Raw genomic sequence first — 26,413 nt, 5'->3', positions numbered from 1 at the left:
AAAACAAAACAACTGTATATATAAAACCCACAACAACCAACATCCCCTTGGTATGTGATATGCGCTGCCCCGTCCCTTGAAGCGGTGGTGCGGCCCATCAGTTTGGAAATGATGAGCGTTCTCCCGGGGAAATCCTTTCAATACATGATTTTCATAATTGCTTCTGCTTTGGGCGATGGCCGCCGCGCCCTCAGCTAAGCGTGGGGTCTGAACTGGATAATTGCCTTGTAATGCAACCTGGCATCCAGCGGACGCGTATAGTGGCCGCCGTTTCCATTTTGTCACAAAGACGCATATAATTATTCACTGTGATTATCGCATGTGACGGTTGGGACTGTTTAGATCGCACCGCGGCCAATGGTAGGGTTCGGGGCTTGTTTTGATCGGTCGCAAATGAAAGCAAAAATTTCAATATTCTCTGATTTTTTTTCCTTTCAATTCAAAGGGCTTTATTGGCGTTGAACAAATACAGTGTGGGTTTAAGGTGCCAAAGTAAATGGAAAATAAAAAATAATCAAATATCATGTAAAAAATAAAACTGAAAAGTGCAAATTTTGCAGTGGCAAAATAAAGAAATATATATATATATATATATATATATATATACAGTCTATGCAAATTAGTTAAGAAAGAAGAAAGAAACATGAAAGAAACTAGTAGCATGTCAGCATTGCTGTTAAAATAATATTATTGTATGGAGAGACCAATTCATTCCTGTGTTAATGTCACGCAACCAACATAATAATTTATCCTAGAATTGAATTTAGTATCCGATATATTTTGAGATATTTGACCATTTCAGGCGTTTTTTTCCATTCGGCAATTTTGTATATCTGGATGCCTTTCCTTTTGCTATTTGTTCTAATTTAGTCTTTTTTTTTTTAATGCTGTCAAATCTTTTATAATACAGATACAGATTCAGATTTTAAAAACATTGTCAAACAGCTAAGATATGAAAGGTGATGAAGCTGCTTGTCGGTCGGAAAGACAAAGCAAGACAGTTATCCCTCTGCAACCCTGCGGTCCTGGTACAGGCGTCCATGATACCTGGTGGGAAAGTTGTTTATTTACCTTTTCCTAAATTGGAATGAAATTTGGTGCGGTCGGAGCCGGGGCATAGGGGAAGGGATCCAGGTGCGTCACGGTCCATGGGATCTTGATTATAATGGGGTTTTGGCCTTTCTAATTTGGAATATATTCTTGGCGAGGATGGAAAATGTGACATTTTTCTTTGTTCCATCGGGATTAACTCTGGAATGGAAATTGTTATGCATTTGCTGACGATGCATCCATATTCCCTCGCTTCTCACCTAACAAAGGAACTGGAACCATGTGTATAGGCCTTTTAGTTGTGGAGATTTCATCATTCGGGGTACATTATTTCGGCGATTCTTCTTTAAAAAAGACCTTGGCCACGTGGTTACTTTTTAACGAATGTTAAAAAAAAACAAAAAACGGCACATTATCCTGTCTGCCCTTTTCAGCTGCGAGCCGGAGAGACGGCGGCGGTCATCGCCCGGGAGTTGGCGGAGCAGACCAAGAGCAACCTCCAGGCGGGGGACATCACCTTCACGGTGAAGGCCATGGTCCAGCTGGTGGACCTCCTGGACGTCCAGCTGCGGAACCTGACGCCGGGGGGCAAGGACAGCGCCGCCCGCAGTCTCAACAAGGTACGGAAACCTGGAGCCCGGACGCCTGCCAAACCTCGGGCGTTGTTTCAGGACCACCTCGGGGTTTTTTTGGGGTTTTTTTCGAGCGGTTGATCTGACGGGAGCCGACAGGTGGACCGGAGTAGATCCGCGGGGGTCGCCAACCCGCCGCCTCGCCCCTTCCAACCTGCTTACATCAAGCGGCGGCTGGGTGGAGCTGACGTTGAATAAGGAGATTTTATACGGGATTGATTTTACGCCACAGCCGGTGACGCTTGAGCCGAACGCACGCGTTCCCCACTCGGATAGACTTTTCTTTATTTTTATTCATTTATTATTTACTTATTTCTTTCATTTTTCCAAAATCTGCCTAAACGACTTCAGTTCAGTCGAACCCGGGCTGTAGGTATTTGTCTAACGATCCGCTCTCCATCACGCCCGCTGACGTGAAATGAAAGAGGAAAAAAAAACGAACAACAAACAAACAATGCGTACGGATACGTTTCGTATAAATCACTTTGTCTTTGACAGATTCTAAACGCACACCACCTCAAAAACGAAAAAACTAAATGGCAAGAAAAATACGTTTTCACCACTCGATTCCGACTTTTAGCACAGGGAAATGCTGTATGTGTCAGTTTGATTTAGGATTCAGAGGTCTCCCCAACTCTTACTCTGATCAGTAGCTCATATTTTTAGATTTTTTTTTTTTTACATATTGTCTCAAATTTGGAATAGGAGAAAATGTCATACATCTGATTATCTCCTGGTGCCGCTGACACCTACAGGAACACATTCTTTTTTGTAAAAGTTACCTTTTAAAACGGAATTAACAAATAAACAGGTTCTCTAAAAAGTCCAAAAATTGGACCTAACATCAGGAAATAGGCTGAAGCTAATTGGCTAAAACTTAATATTTCAGCATTATATGGAGTACGGTCCATTAAGAAATTACTGTATTATCATATACACCGATCAGCCACAACATGAAATCCCCTGACGGGTGAAGTGAATGACATTGACCATCAGGTTCCAACGGCACCTGTCAAGGGGTGGGATGTATTAGGCAGCAAGCGAACAGTCAGTTCTTGAAGTTGATGTGTTGGAAGCAGCGTAAGGATCTGAGCCACTTTGACAAGGAGCACATTGTGATGCTGGACGACTGGGTCAGAGCTTCTCCACAACCACAGGTCTTGTGGGCTGTTCCCGCTACGCAGTGGTTACTACCAGAAGTGTCCAAGGAAGGACGACCGGGGAACCGGTGACAGGGTCATGGACGCCCAAGGCTCATTGATGCACGTGGGGAGTGAAGTCTGGTTCGTCTGGTTCGATCCCACAGAAGAGCTACTGTAGCACAAACTGGTGAAAAAGTGAATGGTGCTGTGATAGAAAGGTGTAGAACACACAGTGCATCACAGCTTGCTGCGTATGGGGCTGTGTAGCTGCAGAGCGCTCACAGTGTCCATGCTGAGCCCTGTCCACCTCTGAAAGCTCCTACAATGGACACGTGAGCGTCAGAACTGGACCCTGGAGCGATGGAAAAAGGTGGAGGTCTGATGAATCACCTTGTCTTCTACATCATGTGGATGGGTGAGGTTAGGGTCCGATGGAGCATCTGTGGGATGTGCTGGAACAACAAGCCCGATCTATGGAGGCTCCACCTCACAACTTCCAGGACTTGAAGGATCTGCTGCTAACGTCTTGGTGCCAGGTACCACAGGACACCTTCAGAGGTCTGGGGGAGTCCACGCCTCCACGGGCCACAGCTGTTTTGGCGTCACGAGGGGCAGCCGCACAATAGTAGTGGTGTTAATGTTGTGGCTGATCGGTGTAGATATAAAGCGTTGAAGGCCGAACTGATGCCCTCACCATTTTCCGGATCACAACTCACATTTTTGAGATTTTTTCAATATTGTGTTTGCGAGTCATAGAAAACTCAGAGGATGAGGTGAGAAATCTTCCTCGGTCAAGAAAGCGCTCGGGATGGGTGCGCGGGGGAGGAGGGGTTGGGGGGGCGTGTAAGTAGTGAGCGCTGGCTAGCAACCTCGCAACAACTCAATTTGACGCCAACGTCGTCCTTTAAAAACCCCGTCGTTACCAAAGAGAAAATGTGCACCGCAGCGATTTCGCCCCGTTTTATTGGCCGTCATTTTGTTTTCAAGTGCCGCCCTCGACTCAGGTTGCTCATCGCTGCAAATTTCGCCCGTCGCGCTTCTCACCCGGAGAGCCTCGCGGCCACCTCAACCCACTTCCCCCCTCTTCCGTCCGACGGTGGGAAGCGGCACTAAAATCCCGATGGGGACATCTGGGCCCTTCTTCCGCCGCCGTGAAAACAAAACAGATGACGGAGGGGGCGAGCGGGAGAGTCATTTCTTTTTAGTTTTTGGCCCGTGCCGCGAGTTTGGCGTCCGCGGCCGTAGTCGTAGCGACGGTAAACATGGTGAGCGCCCCCCACCCGTGCGGAAGCCGGCTCTTTGGGATGGATTCTCTTGCGCTGCTCGTCAGCATGCGGGGGTGAAAGGCGGCTGTTTTCTAGCTTTTTTCGGCGTTTGAGTCCGTCTGCTCCGGCCAGCCTGGCCCTCTCCCTCGGGATCGCTGACTTTTTAAAAACTTTTTAATATCGTCTCTATTTGGCTGCTGTGGCCGAGGGCAAAACAACGTAACTTGGGCAAAATTACGTCTTATCGTAGTTATTGGCAGGACCAGGAGATTATTTTAAGATAGACGGATAGATGGATGGATAGATAGACAGACAGACAGACAGACAGACAGATAGATAGATAGATAGATATAAAGAGACAGACAGACAGACACAGATAGATGGATAGAAAGACAGACAGACAGACAGACAGACAGATAGACAGACCGACAGACAGACAGACAGACAGTCTCTATCTACCTGGCTGTCTGTTTGTCTGTCTGTCTGTCTGTCTGTCTGTCTGAATATCTGGCGTTGTCTGTCTGAATATCTTTCTGTCTGTCCGTCTGAATGTCCGTCTGAATGTATGTCTGTCTATGTGTCTGTCTGAATGTCTGTCTAAATATCTGTCTGTCATTCTGTCTGTCTGTCTGTCTGTATGCCTGTCTGCCTGCCTGCCTCTGTCTTTCTGTGTACATATGCATCCATCTCTCCCTCTGTCTATCTATCTGTCTGTCTGCCTGTTTGTCTGTCTGTCTTAAAATTCAGTCCTGATCCTGCCGGTGGTTGTAAGTGTTTTGCATTTGTTTCAAATTCAATTTGCCGTCGCTTCAACAAATGGAATTAACTAACAAACGAACAAAAACAAATAAATTACCTCTCACCGTAGTTTTCCAAACCCGACAACAGATCCTATAAAAGTGTTTTAAAAGGTCTAAAAACGTGAGCCAGCGGCAGGTAAACGATGCGGGGCCGCGAGGAGTAAAACGGCCTCAAACTCAAACAAGAGTGAATGGTTTTTCGAGACGCGCTCCACGCGGCGGCCGCTCGGCGGCGGTTCACGCAGGTTTTGGAAGGTTGAGCGGCCCCCCGTCGTCCTCTCGGAGAGGAGGAGCCGCGGCGTGACCTTGGACCGCCGAAAAGGGAGCGGCCGTGTTCCCCAGGCCCGTTCCCACCTGCGCCGCACGCTACATCCGTCGCTAATTAACACCGGTCTCAAGTTTTTTTTTTTTTTTGTTTTTTTTTTGGGGAGGTGAGTAATTAATGTATATTACTCCTTTTTACATCTTTTACAGGAGACGGGCGACACTTCATTTGTCGATTTTGCCGCGTGCTCTTCCCTGGAATATGCGTTTTATTCAGTCGGCAGCTGTTGTGTTAATGACTTCTCACTAACTGTTGCGTTTTCTCTGGATTCCGCAGCTGCAGAAACGGGAGCGCTCTTGCCGCTTTTATGTACAGGTATTAAGACTTTGTTTATGACCAGATTCTCCTCACACATCCCGTGTCATGGTCCGAAGCCCCCCCATGTCCTCATTTCACCCCTCCCTGCATGCGGTGTTCACACGTGTTGTTTTCCCGCCCCCCATGAAAAAAGAGAGCCGCAGAGCACCGTACGCATGTTATGTACGGAGCGTCCCCCGGTGCTGGCAGGTTTGAACCCGAGAGCGCGACAATGAGACGGACCGAGCGACAGGGAGGGTTCAGTTGACTTTGTCAACAGTCAAGGTCAAAACTGTGGACTCAAAACTCAGTCCCTCAGGCAAACAAATCGGGCAGGGAATCCTAAGGGACGGGCAGGGAATCCAAGGTCCAGAAAGCAGGCAAGCAGGTCGGGGAACAAACAGGACTGGATAACGCTGGAACGCTCGGCGAAAACACACAACACAATCTGGCGGCGAACAAAGGGAAGGGGACTGGGGTGTATGCCGGGGGACTCATTTGGGAATGAGCTGCAGGTGGGGAGATGGGCGGGGAAACAAGGTGGAGGGAATGAGGTGACTGCACGGCAAGAGGGCGTGACAGGGTGTGAAATGAGTCGCATGGCACAATAACAAAAATGAACCAGTAGTTGGAGGAGTTTGGGACCTGTTGTAGTGGAGAGGTATGGTTTCTCAATTGCCGAGAAACAACCCCCCCCACCCCCCCCCCCGTCACCTAAAACTACCAAGGGGTTTGTGCTTATATATTGTCGCCATCACCACCCGGATACCTGAGCAGTGAGGTACATTCACGGGAGAAAAAAGTGACCTAGTTTTCTTTTTTCTTTTTTTCCAACCGGCGGAGTCAAAACTCTTCACAACTCCTCCGTCAGCCGAAACTCAAGAGGGTGTTACGGCTCTTCCTGATACATAATGCATGCGTGTCCCAATTTATGGCGTCCCGTCCCCCCCCGCGCCCGTCTCCCCGCTCTACTCAGCTGTTTCTCGGAATCTTTCTCGCGCTTTAGTCGCCTCCGGGTCGTCATTTAAGCCCTGATCGGAATCACTTCCGCCCCGACCTGTGAGCCAGCTCCCCTGCCGCGGATGGCTTCCACCGAGCCGCGCACGGGAGCCAGATGTTGACTTCAGACGGCCTCCTTTGACTGTTCGCATTCCTCCGAGGCGCGTCTCCCTCGGGAAGTCCTCTGGGATTCTGGAGACGGCCCCCCGGGGGGGACTGTGCGCCGCGTCAGAGGAGAAGGCGCAGGCCGGGGCCGGGGCTCGGGGCCCTCGCCAGACGGGGTCGTTCCAGGGCGGGTGCGGTGGCCGACTTCAGGAATGGGTCTTTGGGCGAGATCACCTTTCGCTGACGATTTGTGATTGCTCGTCACGGATTAATGCCAATATTGTCAATCAAAAATACAAAAACGTGAAATCTAAAATCAAAACTGTCGTGGTTTGTATCAGCTGTTTCCTTGGTTTCAGTATGTACCAGTATGAAACAGCCTGAGAAGGGAAGGGCTTGAGCCTAAAATCGGAAGAAAAGAATCGTGGTTTGTAGCAGCCGTTTCCATGGTTTCACGGAATACCGCCAATAACTGATGCCAGTCTGGCTTTACAAATAGGCGTTCACCGAAAATCGAAATCAACACCACGGTAACCGGAACTGGTCCGAACAGGGAGTCCTACAGAGCCAATAGCGTCCGTCCTTTAACTTCATCAAGCAGAAGATCCCAGTTAGTTGGATTTCTTGCGTCCCGCCCCCTTCTGCTCAGAGGGACAGCCGCTCAACTGCTTAAACGAGGGTAACGACACTTCTACTGGGCGTTTGTTTTCGAAATTGAAAGTGAAGCTGGGCTCATTCCTGGGCATTTGAAGAGTCAATGTGGGTCCAATTGCTCGGGGCCGTGTTCTAGGCTCCGACAGAACCTTTTTGTTTGTTTTAAAGCGGAGGTTTGAAAGTGATACTCGCGCTGTTACCGAGTCAGTTAGTGGATCATTCATTTGCAATCTCAAATGCCTGCACCTGTGTTTGTTGCACGTTTGTGCATCTGTTTGTGCGCGTGCTTGAGGTCGGAATGGCCAAGTCGTCTGCTTCGCCTCAGCCTTCCTTCGCCAGCGATTGAACGCGTTAGAAGCCAAAGTAAAACCGCTTCCGCTTGACGAACCGGAATAATGGAGCCCTGTTCCCCCCCGCCTCCGGTACACACGGGCTTCGAGGGGCCTTCCATTGATTACGCAGAGTGGGCAACGTCTTCTCCAACAGGGCCCTTGTGGTCGACATAAGTGGGATTAGCAGAAAAATACAAAGCAAATACAAGCGGCACCTGCTTCTCCGTTGCCGTCTCCACGCCCAGAGACCATGTTTGTTAGTTCTCCCGGCAATCACCGCCGGTGATTTTAGGGGGATGGGCGTTATTGTAATAAAAAAAAAAAAAAAAAAACAGCCACGGCGCATTTCCTCGCGGCGCGTGGCGACGGCGGTGTGGAGCGATCTGCTGCTCGGGCAGGTTCACTTGTTTGCGTTTTTTATTCCGCCGCGTAACAGGACACACACGGGCAACGGGTGTACGAGTCGTTAGCCCCCACTTTTAATTGGCAGTTTGGAGGACGGAGCAGGTGGCTCTAATGGAGATGAGGAGCGAGAGCCGTGATTGAGGGCGTCCATCTTCTTTAGTCGGGAGTGGATGACGCCTTTGTCTGCCTGCTGTCGCGCCTTTTTGTTTTTTTATTTTTTTTAAGCGCATTGCCGAACGCTGATGCTCAGAACGTCTTTGCCTTTTCAGTGGCAAATCCCTCGTATCCCTTCGACCTGTCGCCGTGCCGGCGTCTCAGGTGATCTTATTAAGAGGGAAATAAAGGCATAATTCCCGGTCTTTTCAACTTAAAAACTGTTAAATCTGCTTCATGTCATGGCTAATATCGGCGCAGCGAGGGTTTTTTTGCCTTTATGAGGCTACAAAGACACTAATGATCAGCTCCATAGACTTGATTTCCCCTGCAGATATGTTTCCCAGTATGAAGACATGAAAGGGCCCCGTGCCCTTTGATTCTGAGCAAACGTGATCAAAATGGCGCCAAATTCTCGGTGCCTTTTGGTTGTATTAGCTACCCCCTGTTTATAGATGTTGACATTATGGCTCGCCAATTACAGTGATTATGTCCACGTAATGCCAAACCCAAAATCAAAACCCCTACCCTGAAACACAATATGCTGGTATACTGTTGGAGAAATCTTCACAAGAATTTGCCTCTGTTCTCTGAAAAGCAGCAAGACCTATCTTTGTAAGCTTGTAAGAACTGGAAAATAATAAGTCATTGGCAGGTGAAGTTTAGCTCTTTTTGGAGATTCGGCTCTTCACAGGTGACTCGTGAAAAAAGAGTCGTTCAATTTTCCGACTCTTCTTTTGATTCTTTTGATTCAGTAAGTAAGAGAAGGAAGATAAGTGGACAGAAGAGCGAGTTCGGTTGTACTTTGTGAATGGAATTCTCACCAGAATCATTTAATTCTTTCAAAATAATTTATTTTAGCGGAATGCAAAGTGGAAAGTCATATTCAGTATGAATTATGCAAAATCCCTTCGACATTTTCGCGAACGAACAACGCTTATGTCCGAGTGACTACTTTGGTGGCTTCGAAAGCTCAACACATGCAAAAAGACAAAAAAGAAAATTACGAGAACATCTTCACCGATATCACAACGCATGCGCAGCATTTAGAAAACGTGCTGCAAATCAGGACGTGTCCAACGAACTGCATAGCAAAACACTTTGCAAATACGAAAAACATCACCGCATGAACAGAAAGCACAACTGCATTAACAGAAAACACAACCACATTAACAGAAAACACAACCACATTAACAGAAAACAGAACCGTGTTAACAGGAGACGCAACTGCCTTAACGGAAAACACAACCATTTTAACGGAAAACACAGCACCATTGATGGAATACACAACCGCATTAACAGGAAACACAACTGCACTAACAGGAAACACAACCGTATTTACAGGAAACACAACCCCATTAACAGAAAACACAACCACATTAACAGAAAACACAGCCATATTAACAGAAAACACAACCGCATTAACAGGAACCAACCTTATTTACAGAAAACACAACCGCATTAACAGGAAACACAACCGCATTAAAAGGAAACACAACCGTATTTACAGAAAACACAACCACATTAACAGAAAACACAATCGCAAAAGCTTATCGCTCAATGCACTAAGTTGCAGTGTGTTGAGCTCTCAGAGCCACCGTAGACTCCTGACTCCTGAGTCGTTTAAAAGATTAGTTCACTCTGAACCAGTTGTTCTCGAGTCATGCATCACTAAATAGTATCTCACACCTAAACGGAGACGATTCTGTAGGTCACCAAAAGGTTCAGGACATCGGTTTCTTGTTCCTCAGAACAACCTCAGGACAGCTGGAATGGAAGGCAATACAGGAGATGATCCAATTTTATTTGATCGCCAATATGTTAAAAGATGAGCTTTGATTCAAAGGCGGTGAACTCGTAAAAAATGGGACATTTTACCACCCCTGACTGTGCGACAAGGCCCCGATGCTTTTCACCGCTATAAGAGTGACGGATTTATCCTGATACACCGAGGGAATCGTCTTAATCTGCCCTGCACTGATCTGAACATTTTAGCAATTTGGTGAGTCATTGTCATAAGCCTCTAATGGTGTAATAATACAGTCCACCTCATGAAGGGCCATTTATTTGACACTGAGCCAAAAAAATGCAGGTAGACCCGGCTGATGGAAACTGCATCTAATTCAAATTGTATTGATTCATTTCTTACATGGGCTTAAAATTCCCCTTATACATATTTGGATGGAAACGTATGATTGTGGAATCTGATGTTTTTTCCAATGTTTTGACTCAAATAATTGCTATCGAGCGCGAGGTTGTGGTTGTGGACTTGCTGATAGCTATTCCTTTCCTGATGACAAAAATAACCCTTTCCCGTTGCCCCTGGTGAGAGAAGCTGTTCTATTCAGACCAATCAGTGAACGGTTGATTTCTAAGTAGTTTCAATTTGAATCCTGCAAAATTCCATGGTGACTGCATTGTTCTTCATCTGCGTGTTGTCAAAACTGTTCCCCCAGCCAGACGCTAGTCAGCGCCCTGACTGTTGCCAGGACAGAGGCCTTCAAACCTGAGTTATTATGGGATGGCTCCTTACTCTCATCAGCAAACAAAATTAACATTAAAGTTAACACATGCAGAATCCTGTCAAAACGGGCCTTCAGATGCCGCTGGGCAGAGAAGTTGCCCTCGGGCTCCAACCAGAAGGGACTGAGGGGTATTTCTACGCACCTCTAATTTGAATTATGTGGCGTTCAACTTTCCACCACCAGCACAACATGCTATGCACTGGAATTCGGAGCAATTTCCAACTCAGAAACCAATAAACATGATGTTACGGTACATTACTATATTCACTGGGCCATTAGTTGACTCCCTCCCAGCCTGGCACTCGCTAGCGCCCGGAGTTGCTAATTAAATTCCACATGCACATGCATGCATACATGCAGTTAGAAATATGGATGAAATATGCATGGGTGCATACATATTGTACATGCATAAAGTTACACATATAATTGTATATGAACACATACTGTAAATTCATACACATGTACATATATAAACATACAGAATATTGTTTATTGATTATTTGGATCCCCATGAATTTACCTTGGCAACAGCTACTGGGGTCCACATAGAAACCTCCAATCCATATGCACTATAAATTCTTTTTATTATCAATAATTATTCAAATTACCAAAGTAATCCAGTAATCTCCCCCACCCCATGAAAACATAAAAATGTGCATGCGATTTGAATGCCATTTCTGGCATTTGTAGACATGCATGCATTAGTCGACACATCTGCCCCGTACCAATATGGCAGCCGCGCTGACGAACAAGATTCAACCGCGAGGTGATGGGTTTAAGCATGAGGGGTGGGCGCAACCTTTGGAAAATGTTGAAATGCACGTTTCTGCGTCTCTGATTAGCACACGTGCTTTCAATGGATATTATCATATTATTAAAAATCCTAAAGTTATGTTCATAATGACATATGGCGGGGGACAATATAAATCTTTTTTTATTTGAGGGGGTGTCCGGACCCCTCCGCCCCCCCGGTCATTTCCGCCCCTGCTCTCAGCATTTTAGTGACTAGGATACTAAAGCTGAACCGTAAATTCGAACATAAAATAAATAAGAAGTGGCAAAACATCGATATAAACTGGATAGATATAAACTTTTAACAGACTAACAGACTCGTAAGAATACACTTTCAGTATGAAAAATTAACTTTTTTTTTATATATATATATATATATATATATATATATATATATATATATATATATATATATATATATATACATATATACTGTAGATATATCTCTCGATACATGGGTAAAATATACTTTTAACACATTTTATATACAATTCATTTATTTTCAGTATTGCAAAATATAATATTGTCTAATATATACAGTGTATGTGTGTATATATATATATATATATATATATATATTTACAGTACAGATACATATACAAAAGCTGATTAAACTGAGAGGGGGCGGCAGGGGGGATGGTGCCAGTCGGTAAGCCAGAAGGGAAGAGCCAGATCGCCGGCGGCCAAAATCAATTTCCCTCTGCCCCGGGTTCATTTCATCAGTCAGCACACACACACACACACACACACACACACACACACACACACACACACACACACACACACACACGCACATGCAAACACTTGAGTTGGACGAGTGCCAGGCTCTAATATCCACCTCTTCCTTCCTTCCTTCTGCTCCTTCATGGGTATAAATGGCCCCGTGACACGCTGCGCTTTTCCCTCCTTTGGCCGTCCAGCCGGCATCCTCCTTCCAGAGTCGGAACGTTTATGGACAGCACCTTTTTTCCATAATGTCTGGGATGCCAGAAAGATTGGGAAGGTTGCTTCCTGCTCTGGTTTCTCACTATTTACCGGAATCGTCGTGACATTTTTGGGCGGGGGGTGGGGGGTGGGGGGGGTGTTTTGATTTTTTGTTTTTGTTTTTGTTTCTACCAGGGACGACAGGCTGAGAGCGATGCAGCTCTGTTGTTTCGACCGCTCCGCGCTTACAGTCATATCAAAAGCAGGCGAATGAAGACAAATTCGAGTGAAAAATAAAAGACATGCATCGGACAGTGTGCGTGGGGTGGGGACGGGGAAACACAAAACAGTTTAAACACATCGTTAAAAAAGTGGCACAATCTGTAAATGTGCAAACTGCGGTATAAAAGGTGTGAGACGGTCAGTGGGAAAGGGTCCAGTGTGGGAAGAGAGCCAACCTCATCTAAAGGATTTTGAATGTGATTTCCAGCATTAGCCTGCCACATTGAAAGCCACGCCGCATCTCTGTCCCGTCAGCCGTCAATGTCAAACTAGGGTGCGATCCGCGGGAGCGCCGTCCTTGTTGGGACTGCCAAGCTCCAAGGTCCTACACCGCCGTGAGGTGGACTGGTGATAGTTTAGATATTGCAACATCATAATCTCGTTAGAGTCTCAATGGCCGAGGTCTCGGACGTTCTTTCCCCGAGCCTTGGGCGTATTTGTGGCTTTGTGCGGGCGTGTCCGTGGAACGTGATTACCATTGTTGGGGTTTGCTGTGATTTGGACCCATGGCTCATGCGAAGGGGTCTTTCCAAAATTTCCGAGATGGCAGAAAATCGAGCCAGACGGACGTCATATTCTTTAGGCGAATTTGACACCTAGATTCCAAGTTTCAGGTCTCGAAGCGAAACGGGGGGTTTACTTTCTTGACTTGATTTCCCAATCCAGGCCTGAGGTAACCCCAACAATTCTACCAATAACAGTGGTTCTCCCAGCTGGGTCATGAATACCTAATTAGGTCTCTCGGTGTTGGACGTGATGGTTGGAAGTTTGAATGTGGGCTTGTGAAGTCCTTTAAGACTTACTGTGATTAAGGGCTCTCTAAACAAACTTGACCCGACTTGATTGCTTATTCTAGCGACCCCACCCCACGGTTTAATCACGGTTTACTACTGAATTACAAATTTGATAAAGATCTGCCAATCCAGTCCTCAGATAAAGCCAATAAGCCGAGCGCTGGCAATTGGTATTCCCGGCTAGGCCATGAATACCTAATGGGCTGTCAGAGTTGGTGTTGCTCGTGGGTTTTCACAAAACCGAGTGAGTGGGTACATTTTGACAGATGGAGGAGCGGTGGTGCTGCTATCTCTATCTCCATAGCCACCCAGACTTCCCCACGGCGCTGATGGTTCTGCGGCGCTGTGCCGCTCGGCTGCGTGGCCTTCCCCAACCACCGCAACCACTCCTCCTCCTCCTGCCTACCCGGCTTGGAAATGAGGGGTTGCGTGCCTGAGAGTGGGAGAATATGGCCGTGTGCATGCATGCATGTGTTTTCTTTTCCGTGTATGCGTGTGTGTGCACGTGCATGCTTACATCCCTGGAGAAAAGGCGACGGCTGCTGCTGCTTCTGCCGCTGCTGCTGGGTTGGGGTTTTTTTTTTAATTTTTTTCTCGTACACACCGAGGCGACAGCTCCCGCAGACGGGAAGAGTCAGCGCCGGGCTTAATTACTCGCGCCCGCACTTTCCCTCCTTTGTTTCCTCAAAGCCGCCCTTACAGAACAAGCAGGCACGAGAAAATACACTGTGATGTAACCTTGATGGTTAAAGCCTTTATTTTGTTTAAATTACCATCCACTCCACGCTAAACATGCTGCAGTTTGACCCTTACCTTAACTCTAAAGGCACATATATTATTTGTGTTTAATTGCAGATAAATCACGTGTCTATGTACCTTCCTACACCGCCCCCTGCAGCTCATTTACACGTCCTTTAATTTGGCTGTGATGGCAGGAATTTTCCTGTATTTCCCCCCATGGAGTTGCATAACGTGCACCCGTACATAATGTCCTCGTCGTCTGGAGGGAAAACTGGAAACGATACAGACCGAGCCGTCGCTGTACTCCCATTTATTCATTTATGCGTCACACATTGTGTTTCATGGCAACTTTATTGTTGGTGATTTGCTTCCGTCTATAGCAGAATATAGTTCTGAAGACAAAAGAGAGAAATCAAGTAGAACATAAGTAGAGGGCATGTAGAAAGTCAGTAGTCCATAAGTAGAAAGCAAGTAGAAGGTTTGTAGAAGGCAAGTAAAACGTAAGTAGAACGTAAGTAGAAAGCAAGTCGAAAGTAAGTAGTGTGTAAGTAGAACGTAATTAGAAAGGAAGTAGAAAGCAAGTAGTACATAATTAGAACATAATTAGAAAGTAAGTTGAAAGTAATTAGAAAGAAGTTAGAATGTAATTAAAAAGAAAGTAGAAAGTAAGTAGTCCGTAAGTAGAACACAAGTAGAAAGCAAGAACTCTGTAAGTAGAAAGCAAGTAGTCCGTAAGTAGAACATAAGTAGAAAGCAAGTAGTCCATAAGTAGAACACAAGTAGAAAGCAAGTAGTCCGTAAGTAGGACATAAGTAGAAAGCAAGTAGTCCGTAAGTAGAAAGTAATTAGAAAGCAAGTAGAATATAATTAGAAAGCAAGTAAAATGTAATAAGAAAGCAAGTACAAAGTATGTAGAAAGCAAGTAGAAAGTAAGTAGAAAGTGAGTAGTCCTTAACTAGGACCTAAGTAGAAAGCCGGTAGAACGCAAGTAGAAAATAAGCAGTCTGTGAGCAGAACGTAAGTAGTCAGTAAGTACAAACCCCAATTCCAATGAAGTTGGGACGTCAACCTGTATTCAATTGAACACACGACAAAGACAAGACATTTAATGTTCAAACTGATAAACTTTATTGGGGTTTTTTTGCAGATATTCGCTCATTTTGAATTTGATGCCTGCACAACAGGTTCCAGAAACGCTGGGACAGGGGCCTGTTTACCACTGCGCTGCATCACCTTTCCTTCTAACGACACCCGATAAGCGTTTGGGAACTGAGGACACTAATTGTTGAAGCTTTGCGGGTGGAATTCTTTCCTGTTCCTGCTTGACGTGCCACTTCAGTTGCTCAGCAGCCCGGGGTCTCCGTCTCGTATTTGGCGCTTCATGATGCATGATAGAACACAAGTGGAAAGCAAGTAGAACGTTGATAGAAAATAAGTAGTCGGTAACTAGAATGTAAGTAGAAAGCCAGTAGAATTTAATTAGAAAGAAAGTAGAACGTAAGTAAAAAGCAAGTAGAAAGTAATTAGAATGAAAGTAGAATGCAAGTAAGTAAGTAATAATTAGAAAGCAAATAGAATGTAATTAGAAAGAAAGTAAAAAAGTAAGTAGTCCGTAAGTAGAATGCAAGTAGAAAGCAATTAGAATGTTATTAGAAAGAAAGTAGAACTTAAGTAGAAAACAAGGAGAAAGTAATTAGAAAGCAAATAGAATGTAATTACAAAGCAAGTAGAAAGTAAGTAGAAAGCAAATCTAAAGGAAGTACTCCGTAAGTAGAAAGAATGTAGAATGTAAGTAGAAAGCAATTAGAGAATAGTAGTAGAATAGTAGAATGTAAGAAAAACCAGGTAGAAAGTAATTAGTCTGTAAATAGAACTTAAGTACAAAGCAAGTACAACGTAAGTAGAAATAAAGTAGAACATAACTAGAAAGTAGGTAATCTTTAAGTAGAAAGCAAGTAGATCACTAGTAGGAAGCAAGTAGAAGGCAAGTAGACAGCATTCGAACATAACTCGAAAGTAAATACTCCTTAAGTTGTCCGCAAGTAGAAAGTACGCACAAAACGAGTAGAAAGTAAGTAGAACCCAAGTGGAACCTCAGTAGAACCTCAGTAGAATATGAGCAGTCCGTAAGTAGAAATGGTGTCGCCGGACTCCTCCGCTCTCCGAGTCACTTTTTACCCGGGTGGGGTCATACGGTGGCGGCATCTCGTCCCGGTCCTACCCCCCCGACGGCGCGGCGTGTGGAGCCGCCGCGTCCGTCGGACCTGTCCAGCTCAGGCGGAGCGGCTCCGCGACGGGAGCGTTGTAATACACACTGATCGCCACGATCCAAACGCGGCCGCCTCGGCAAATTCTTGCGAGTCCCTTCCCGCCAGAGCCATTACGGCATTGTTTGAAGCCTTTTCTCGGAGGGAGAGAGGGAGGGAGAGAGAGAGAGAGTTAACAGTGAAGGAAAGAAAGAGGGAGGGGGGAAGAAAACTGCCGCCGCCTCAAGTAATAGACTTTTTTTAATTGAGAGTGAACCCTCCTCTGTCTCTTCCTTAATGTCAAAGGTGCATTGGGAGATTGGCTGCGGATAACGAATAATTACAGTAAAGTTAAGAGATGAAATGTGCACGTGCGCGTGTGCGTGCACGTGTGCGTCTGTTGGGTTTAATATCATGTTTTTATGGGTGCCTATGTCTGATGGGACCCTGTTTTTTTGGTGCTAGGAATTTTCTTCTCATCCTCTAAATCCAGTCGGCTAGAATTTAAAAACAATTACCCTCATCTCCATCCTTTCCTCGGCTACATTCGCACTGCCGGCCTCGGCGTGCGCCTGGGATTTGTCGCTCGGATCCCTTTTTTTGGGGGGGGGGGTTGGCTGCTGACGTCGGATTACAGCGTGAACGGGTGGCGGTCCCGACCTGACCCGCGTGCCAAGGACAAAGAGAGACGTCGCGCGCCGTCGTACCGAAGTAAACATGGAGGAGCCTTGAGCCACGTGACGGCTTCTTGAAACTTGGCTTTAAGCCTCTTAGCTTTTCTCTGAATAGTTCTTCCGGGGGCCTCCTTCCGGCCGTTTGCCTCGACATGCTTTCAAACGCAGACCGGTCACGATAAGACCCCTCGAGTTTTGCCCGGACGCAAGAGTCGCCCCAAATAATAATAGAATTGCGTTAAGCGTCGCTCTGGAGCGACATCAAAGTCCTGTGGATTTCCGGTGCGACTGTTCAGGCTGAAGCTCCGCTGGCCGAAAAAATCGGTCCTGTGTCTGATTTAGGAGCGCATATGAAAGTGGCCCACATGAGAATTGAAAAAAAATTCGGATTCCATGTGATTTGTGCTGTTCACACTGTTCACACGCCAGAAAAAAGAAAACAGATCTGAGTCACATATGAGCAAAGGAAATGTGATTTTGCCTCTTTTGCCTGCAGTGTGAGTGCAGCCTCAATGACCTTGCGCTGATAAGGCAGATTTGGACGGCTCGTTAGGCGGCTGTTAAACCGGAAATAACCTGCTTTGTAATGATCATGTAGCACGTCTTATTTGTTCATATTTTGGTATAATTGCAAAGTGATCACCTCAGAAGATATACATTTTCTATCAATCACTTCAAAATGGCCGCGCCACTTATCTTTGATGGAGCCAATTTGGACGGCTTGTTAAGTGTATTATAATTGGAAGGATCAGGCTTCAAAATGATCATGCTTCACGTCTTTAACTATTCTTATTTTGACAAAATAGAAAAACAATCACTTTTGACATATCTATCAGTTATGTATCAATAATCTTAGAATCCGATTTATTTCAAAATGACGTCACCTATCGTACATAAGGCTTGGACGGCTCGTTAAGCGACTAAATTGCAAGTAACGTGCTTTGAAATGATGATTGATCACATCCTTAGTCATTCATATTCCAGTAGAATAGAATAACAATTACCTCAGAATCGATCAATGATTGATCAATGATTATGATTAATTATCATAATCGGATTGATGTCCAAATCACCATGTCACTCATGGTGGATCGGGCTGATTTGGCTCATTATTATAAAACCACAAATGATTTGCTTCAAAATGATCATGTATTCACAACTTTCCTTATTGAAATTTCTGTGTTTTCCGTTTCTCTCAGAAGATGTTTTGGATGGGTTCGAAGGAAAATTCATAAATGTATTCCTCCGTCCGTCGCCTCTGGTCTGGTCCGCCCTCCAACCCCCCATCGTGCCAGAGCCATTTCCTTGAACGCTGGATTCCCTTTCATAGTCACAGTCCATTAATCAAAAACAGGTTGAATCAGACCCCGGGGGTCTGCGCTCGAGTATCGCTGTACACCACATTAGAGGGAGCTCGGTTTTTCACCCCAAAACACTCACAGTTTGATCCCAACCCCCTGTCCGCCCACTGTGAATCAGCCTTTTCTGACACCAATCATCTACAACGATGACGGAGGGCAAAACAGACAATGACGCATGCAACATTTTGGAGCGGACGTTTCATGCGTCATTGTCTGTGGATGGATATTCCCACTAAATTTTTTTTTTTCACACTTGAAAGGTAAACCGCCGATTGGTGCACACATCTATCCACAGAATTAAGATGGAGTAGCACTATGCCTACTAGTGAGACCAATGCGGGCAAATGTAAGTAAGTGCAGGTAGTAGCAGCAGTGCAGCACTAATGTGCAATGTCACTGCAGTATTACAGAAAGTTTCAATCCAATGTAACTGTATAGAATAGTGGCTAGTACATATATATATATATATATATAGTCATATATATATAGTCATATATATAGTCAAGTATAGTAGATACTATTTATCATGATTTATATTGCAGGGTTGTATTATAATGACCGAGGTATAATATATAGTAATACAAAGTATAGTATGATGGTACAGCAATAATACAGTATAATGGTATGTTATGTAATAATTTTCTATAGTAATATAAGATGATCAAGAATTATAGTCCAAATGGTATTATCAATGTCCATGGGCATGAATTGATCCTTGAACGCTCACTGACTCAGAGCAGGTGAGAACACACAAGCACGACACAAAAACAATCAGGTAAGAAGTCAAATTCCACAAGGTTTGTTGCAGAAAACAGGCAGGGGTCAAATCCAGGAGATCAGTCAGAGAAGGAAAAGGGTACAAGGAATCAGGCAGAGAATCAGGGTCCAGGGAATCAGGCAGAGAATCAGGGTCCAGGGAATCAGGCAGAGAATCAGGGTCCAGGGAATCAGGCAGAGAATCGAGTCAAGGGAACAGGCAACGTTCAGACGGAAGTTTCAGGGATAAGGTAGCAGTGCAAGAGACAATCTGGCAGAGAACAAATAGCAGTGGACTGCTATTTATTACTGAGGGACTAGAGAGGGAATGAGCTGCAGGCGGGGGCAACCAGGTGAAGGGAAGGGAGTGACAGCAACGCGAAAGGGAGTGAGCGGATCTGAAATGGCAGGTGAGTTAGTGACATGGCAGGAAGAAATCAACCAGATGAAAGTAGCCGTGAAAACAATATTACAATATCCATGTGCAAGGAACAGCCGATATTAAAAATCCAAGGTGCTAATATACATTTCTAAACCCCCCCCCCCAAAGTTCCGCTTTCGGGAGCCTAAATGATTGAGATTTTACCTCTTCACTGGGCATTTTTGGTGTCTGCCAGGGGGAAGTAAAGATATCACTTGTCCTGGCCGCTCGGTATTCCATTGGTTAAATCTCGCCATTGGCGTTTTTTAAATCTTTAATGCCTCTCCATTTGTCATTTCGTCTGGAGAAGGTGGTCCTTTTCTCCCGGCAGCTTATTAGCTTCAGCGTTGTTGTTGTCCTAATGGTGTTTAAATACTATTAATGGACACTCGGCAAAGGCCTTGCAGGGCCGCTGGCTTTCTAAACGAGATTGGACAATTCTGGGGCGTTTCCTTTTGTTCTGGTGTTGTGCATTAGAACTGGGCGCCTTCAAGGACATTTACCAAAGTAAAGACTTTGGCCTTTCATGAGTCACAATCCTCTCACTTCAGAAGAGTTTATGCTCCATCATCTGTTCGCTCGCTCCAATCAAACTGAACTAAAACTCAAAGAGAAAAAATGTCAGGGGATAAGCTAATCATCACTAATTGATCCGTTGCAGGGGAAGAGCATTTTATAGCAAGCGGACCAACTAAAACCATGGTTTCAGAAACCAAAGCTGTGTTTGAAGGCCGAGCACCAAAAATAGGCAAAAAATGTATTTGTAAAATTCAAGTAAAGTATAAGCGGCGAGAGTTCCTTTCTTTGTTCATCATTATTATTTTCTTTAGCATTTAGTTGTCATTTCTTTCGTTTTGTAGAGACAGAATTCTGGCGAAAGTAAGGTGGTAGTTTGCGGTGTTCCCACCTGTCGTAAATTTGCATTTACATTTAAACGTTTTGGAACCCCGGATTGCAAATGTGTGAACATTTAATTTATCTTGACCGACATCCAGAAATCTCCAAAGCGGCCTAGGATCCCCCCATTTTCCCGCAGCAGCGGTTTGCGGGTTGTTTGATGAAAAAAACGGCGTCCAAAATTGTCCTGTTTTTCTAAACCGAGAGAGGGAACCGGAGAATTCCAGTCAAAGGAGCCGCAAGACCAAATGGCCTCATTACAACTTGTCCATAAATGGGCAACATGGACACTGACCCTCAACCTCAAAACCCATTAGCACAACCCATGAGAAGATGTCACGCCTCGTCCCTCATCCTTGCAAAAGTGCATGGCTGGTTCCAGTCATTTCCGTTTACCGTTTTACCATCTACCACATTTGGGTTTTCCCCAAATGCTAAGACACAATTCCTGGAAAAACTCACCTTTTGCTCAAATCTTCGCACCCAATTCGAACTCAACGCGACTGTTTGTTACACGCCGGAGGGATGGGTTCCAAACCACGGCTGCCAAAATGTTTGGAATGGCTTTTCAGAAAAATTGGTTTGGAACTCTGTAAAATCACAGCGCCAACGAACCAGGTGACCCTTTCGGGAACGCCCCGGCGAGAGAAATCCAAGACAGTATTGTAAAATACCTCTTACATTAGTGGATAAGGGAATACTACTGTCCTGCTGTTTTGGTCAAAAACCTGACCTTTGAAATGCCGCACTGACAAAACATGTAAGTAAGTAAAATACCCAAATTTCAAAAGCTTCATTTCCAAATGCAGCAAATGTAGAGGTTACTCAGCATTAGGGCCCTTAGGGGATGCATTCGGTTCCCTTTGTTTATTATTTTATTTCTAATGAAATAGTTATTGTATTATTTTATCATATGATACACGCTTATACACTCACACATTGTTTTATTCACGTACATATGACAACATGACTCTGTGGTAATGTCACACCACTTGTGTTACCCTATTTTTTGAACCTGCAATTCTGACTGGCGTGTTAACAATTTTGGGGGTTAGTGTTTGCACCTGGGGAAAGGCGTGGTCTGTGGTCCTTGAGTTTAGGTTGTGATGACTTGAGTTCATTCTATTGAGAGCACATGTTTGCTGAATGGACAAAGATTATAACGCAGTGAATGATTTATTTGGCCTTTTTGGGTAAGGTTTTGCGGAAAGAGTTTTGAATATTGAAACCTGTGGTAACAGGTGAATAGTGTTTACGGTGACGGGAAATGTGTGTGTGTGTGTGTGTGTGTGTGTGTGTGTGTGTGTGTGTGTGTCTGTGTGTCTGTGTGTGTGTGTATGTTTTTGGGAATGACATCAGGGTACAGTATTTTGTTTTTTTTTGTGGGAATGAAACCAGTTTTTGTGTTTAAGCAATGGAGAAAAAGGGCAACACCTGGCTGAGGCTGGTGTCGAGGGTAGAGACGTTGCTTCTTCATCGCTAAAACAAATGTGTTGTTGTGTGTTGTTTTCAGCCCATGGTGGTAGTATGGTGGTGCTGCCTCGTACCATTTACCCTTACACTATTTGTCCATTTACCCACGTACCATCTACCCTGATACCATTTACCCTCATGCCATCTGCCAATATACCCTTGAACCATTTACCCATTTACCCTCATATCATTTCCCCTTGACCCATTTGCCCATTTACCCTTGTACCATTTGTCCATTTACCCATTTTCAATTGTACTATTTACCCATTTACTAATTTACTCTTGTACCCTTGACCCATTTACCCTTGTACTCTGGCCATTTACCCATTTAGATTGTATCATTTACCCATTTACCATTGTACTCTGGCCATTTACTTGTTACTTAGGTCCGTACAGACGTAGTTGACGTGTGTTGTTTTCCGGCCACAGTGGCACCAGGGTGGTGGTACTTCGTACCATTTACCTATTTACCCTTGTACCAGTTGCGGTGTCAACACCTAACTACACCGTAGTCTCCGTAGAGGGTAGAGACAGTCGGGACGTAGCTTCTAGCACCGTAGCCTGGCTGAACCGTTGTTGTTGGTGCGGTTCCCAGGCCATGGTGGAGACGGTGAACAACCTGCTGCAGCCCCAGGCCGGGGCGGCGTGGAGGGAGCTGAGCACCGGGGAGCAGCTGAGGGCGGCCACCACCCTGCTGGACACGGTGGAGCAGGGAGCCTTCGTGCTGGCCGACAACCTGCTCAAGACCGACATCGTGCAGGAGAACACCGACAACATCCGTAAGTACCCGTGAGGGCGGGGCGGCCGCCGGGTTTTTGTGTCCAGATGTGTGAAAACGAAAATACGGGCGTTGGCTTGAGCGGAATAGCCCTGAAACGTTCACCATCGTGACATCTCATGCTCCTGTCCATGTCCGGTTCGATTTTTTTCCCCGAGTTTTGGATTTGACTTTTAACTCGTTAATCCTCATTCAGGTCACATTTTGGAAAAAAATTGATTCAATATCGTTTTCTTCGTCTTTCTCAAGCACTGAGAAAGTTTCCGTTTATTTTCATTTTTTTGTTATATACGCCGTTTCTCCCCTTGAGGTTTTCGGCTGTCTCACATTTTCCAGCGCTCTCCTTGTTTGGGTGGAGGATCTGGAGCCTCTGCTGGTTCGGGGGTTACCGGGGTCACCGCCCAGTTATTGATCGATCCGGCTCCGAGAGCCTCCGGGGGTGAGGGGTTAGAAGTGGGGCGGCCATGTTTGACCCCCGGCTTTTGCCGTAAGCCGCCCTGAGTGATTATTTATGATATCAAACTCCACTCTTTACATTTATCTGTGTTTTGCTTCGTTTGTTTTTTTTTTTTTTTACCTACAAACCTAGAATACCCTCCAGTCCTGCAACACTGTGCCAAGGGGCTGTAAAGTGAGATTTCAACCGTTCAATCCTTCTGGTTTTGAGTTTTAAACTACAGGGAATAGTCAACATTTTCACAAAGGAAATGATGTATAATATATCTATGCAGTTATGTTATGTTTCGTGTATTAGTTTTACCAATTATGATAATAATTAAATGAATAATAATACAATAATTATTATTTGATTTTATGAAATAAAAATAATAAGAAGAAGAATTATTATTATTGTTATTATTTTATATTTTTAGGTATGATATTTTTTCTTGTTTCTTATGTTATTAGTAATTCCAATAAATGTCACTATAAAAGGAATCCGAATCATGACGCATCTCCAGCACAAGTCTGGTTCTTTATTTATTTTTTTGGGTTCCTGTTTCCACGGCAACCCTAAAAATATAGGTCTTGCTGGGGCTTCAAAGCGAGCGCGAGGAGAATTAATAAAAAAGGAATTTATTTTATCTGGCACACGGCTCCATTTTCATGGGTGCACTGTGGCAGATTCTGGGCTCGTTTACTTGGGGAAGAGGTTTGACGAGACGGTGCCCCCAGAATGCGATCAATGCAATCGATCAATGGAATCGATCAATTAAATCGATCGTGAAGTCATGGAGGTGATGCTAATCACACGATCGCACCTGGCTTCCTAATGCGGTTTAGTGCGGTCTCTGCTGCAGTCTGTGACAGTTTAATAACCTACAGCAGATGTATAATAATAATATTAATGTTGATTATTATCGTTATTGATTTAATCATTTGCACAAAGCCCTTGGTCCAGGACGTTTGTTTTTTCGTAATTAAGGACTTTTTCCCATTGTTTATTTTGTTTTTTTTATTTTGTCATTTTTTATTTTAATTTACATTTTATTCATCTGATTGATTTTAACGTAATATTTTTTCTCATTTTCATTATGTATTTATTTATTCATTGATTTATGTGTTTTTGTTACTTATGTATTACATTTAATGAATTTTTTTCCACTTCACTTCATTCTTATCTTCTTTTGACAAGCAATTTCTAACCCCCTGCCCCCTCCACCTTAATCCCACTGAACCCCCATCAATTAAGTGCTGTCTTAGTTTCTCATTTTACATAATCAACTTTGATAAAATCTTCCATTCATAAAACTATCATTGGGAATGGGAAACGGACGCCGTGGTGTGGGCGTCGCCGTCCGATCCTTCTTTCGTCTGTCTTTGTTTTTCCGGCGCTGCGGCCGAGGAGCCGTTTCGTTTTATTTGTTTTTGTTTCACGAAATGCCTCGCAGTCGGAATGGCTTAATCACGCTCGTTCCGCTTTGAGACTCCAGCTGCTAAGTGAGGCTACTTTATTCCTGATTCATTTCAAAGCAGCATAAATATTTCCCTTCCCATTGTGTGTGTGTGTGTGTGTGTGTGTGTGTGTGTGTGTGTGTGTGTGTGTGTGTGTGTGTGTGTGTGTGTGTGTGTGTGTGTGTGTTAGGTCTGATGCTTCCGTCTTCTTCTTCATCTTCATCTCCTCGCGCCCAATAAGCTCATGAACAGATTTCCACAGATTATTGCGTTATTTCAACCGGCTTTGAAGGTGTAGCCGTCGGGGCTATAACAGCGTCTTTCTACGGCATGAAAGACATTTCCAAAAGCCGCTCTTAGGCCCCTTTTATTATTTTTGTTTTTACCAAGCAGCCAAACAGAAAAAATTTAAACAAACAAACAAAAAAATACAACTCAAAATACCTCCTTTGATTCAAAAGGGCCGGCTCTTTTTTTTTTTTTTTTTACACATTCAAACTGAACACAATGAGGAAAACAAAAACAAAAAAACAACTCAAAATGACTCCTGTGATTCAAAAGAACCGGCTCTTTTTTTAACCAGCATAACAGGGCACAAGGAGGAAAACAATAAAAAAAAAACAACCTCAAATTGCCTGCTGTGATTCAAAAGGGCCGGCTTTTTTTTACAAAGCCAGACAGGAAATGTCTCCCTTTATGCATAAATGGCCGTTTCAGAATCCGAGGAATTTACCCGTGATCTCCGCCTCCGCCACGGCCCAGCAGCTCCGCTAATGCAGAGCGCTGTTCTTTTTGTTTCTCGGGTGAGAATGTGGGATTGGATTTTGGGACAACAATTTACATAAAGGAATGTTTCCCCAGCCTTTCTTTTTCCCCCCGGCCGCTATCACGGCCTCCTCGTAGTGAGTGACGCAAGGCTCTCGCTCGCCGTGCAGGAAGTCCTCCCTCGCTCACCGCGCGTGACAGCAACCGAACCGAACGAAGCGAGAGGCGACCTCCCGAACCTCTCATCACTACTGGTAGTTCTCTTGTCCTGATGGAGACGGAGCTGCGGTTCGGCCGGAACCGACGAATGAGATGGATTGGTGCAGCCTGGTCATTTGGATCTTGCAACGAAAGAGCTCGTCGCCATTATTTTTGCCGTATTTTAAGTGGAATTTGAGACATTTTCACGGCGCACGCGGCTCTCCGGGGACCAGTGAGAGAGCGGTTGAAAAACCACCGACATCAAGGGTTAAACGCGGGTCCCGAACTTCATTTTTTGGAAATTGTCCTTTTGTTGGACGCGTTTCGGCGGCGGCTTTTTGACGGCTCCTGATTGGAGACTGGACAATTCAGCTCGGCCCTTTGATTAAAAAAAATAAAATAAAAATCTTCCGAGGAATGACTCTCTTGGAGGAAGGAGTCTCTCAATAAGGCCGCACATTAGAAGGCCTCGCTCTAGCTCAGGCGCGGGCATCAAGCCGGGCCTCCTCTTCACCATCAACCCCAATCAACCGCATGGATCCCCCTCGTCTCATCTTCCTCATCCCCAATCCCCAGGAACGGGATTCCTTGGAATTCTTGGTTCTTCTTCTCTTTCCTCTTTGTCCTCTTCAGGCCCTTAACTGGCTTGTACATGTAGGCTCAACCTTCCTTCCTTCCTTCCTTCCTTCCTTCCTTCCTTCCTTCCTTCCTTCGGATGGTGCAGATCTGGG

General features: G+C 44.9%; 1 protein-coding gene across 1 annotated transcript in view; it reads left to right on the top strand.

The window, feature by feature from the left end:
• Positions 1 to 26,413, top strand: part of LOC307246827 (adhesion G protein-coupled receptor L3) — a 183,541-nt gene that overhangs the window by 88,640 nt on the left and 68,488 nt on the right. Inside the window, exons 6-8 of the mRNA XM_080022853.1 lie at positions 1,485 to 1,670; positions 5,491 to 5,529; positions 22,641 to 22,824. Of these exons, the coding sequence (XP_079878979.1) occupies positions 1,485 to 1,670; positions 5,491 to 5,529; positions 22,641 to 22,824 (409 nt within the window). The remainder of the gene's footprint in view (positions 1 to 1,484; positions 1,671 to 5,490; positions 5,530 to 22,640; positions 22,825 to 26,413) is intronic.

Source organism: Zeus faber (genome assembly GCF_960531495.2).
Source record: "Zeus faber genome assembly, chromosome: 22".
NCBI lineage: Eukaryota > Metazoa > Chordata > Actinopteri > Zeiformes > Zeidae > Zeus > Zeus faber.
Note: the sequence above shows the minus strand (reverse complement) of the source record. Positions and strands in the feature narration are given on the sequence as shown.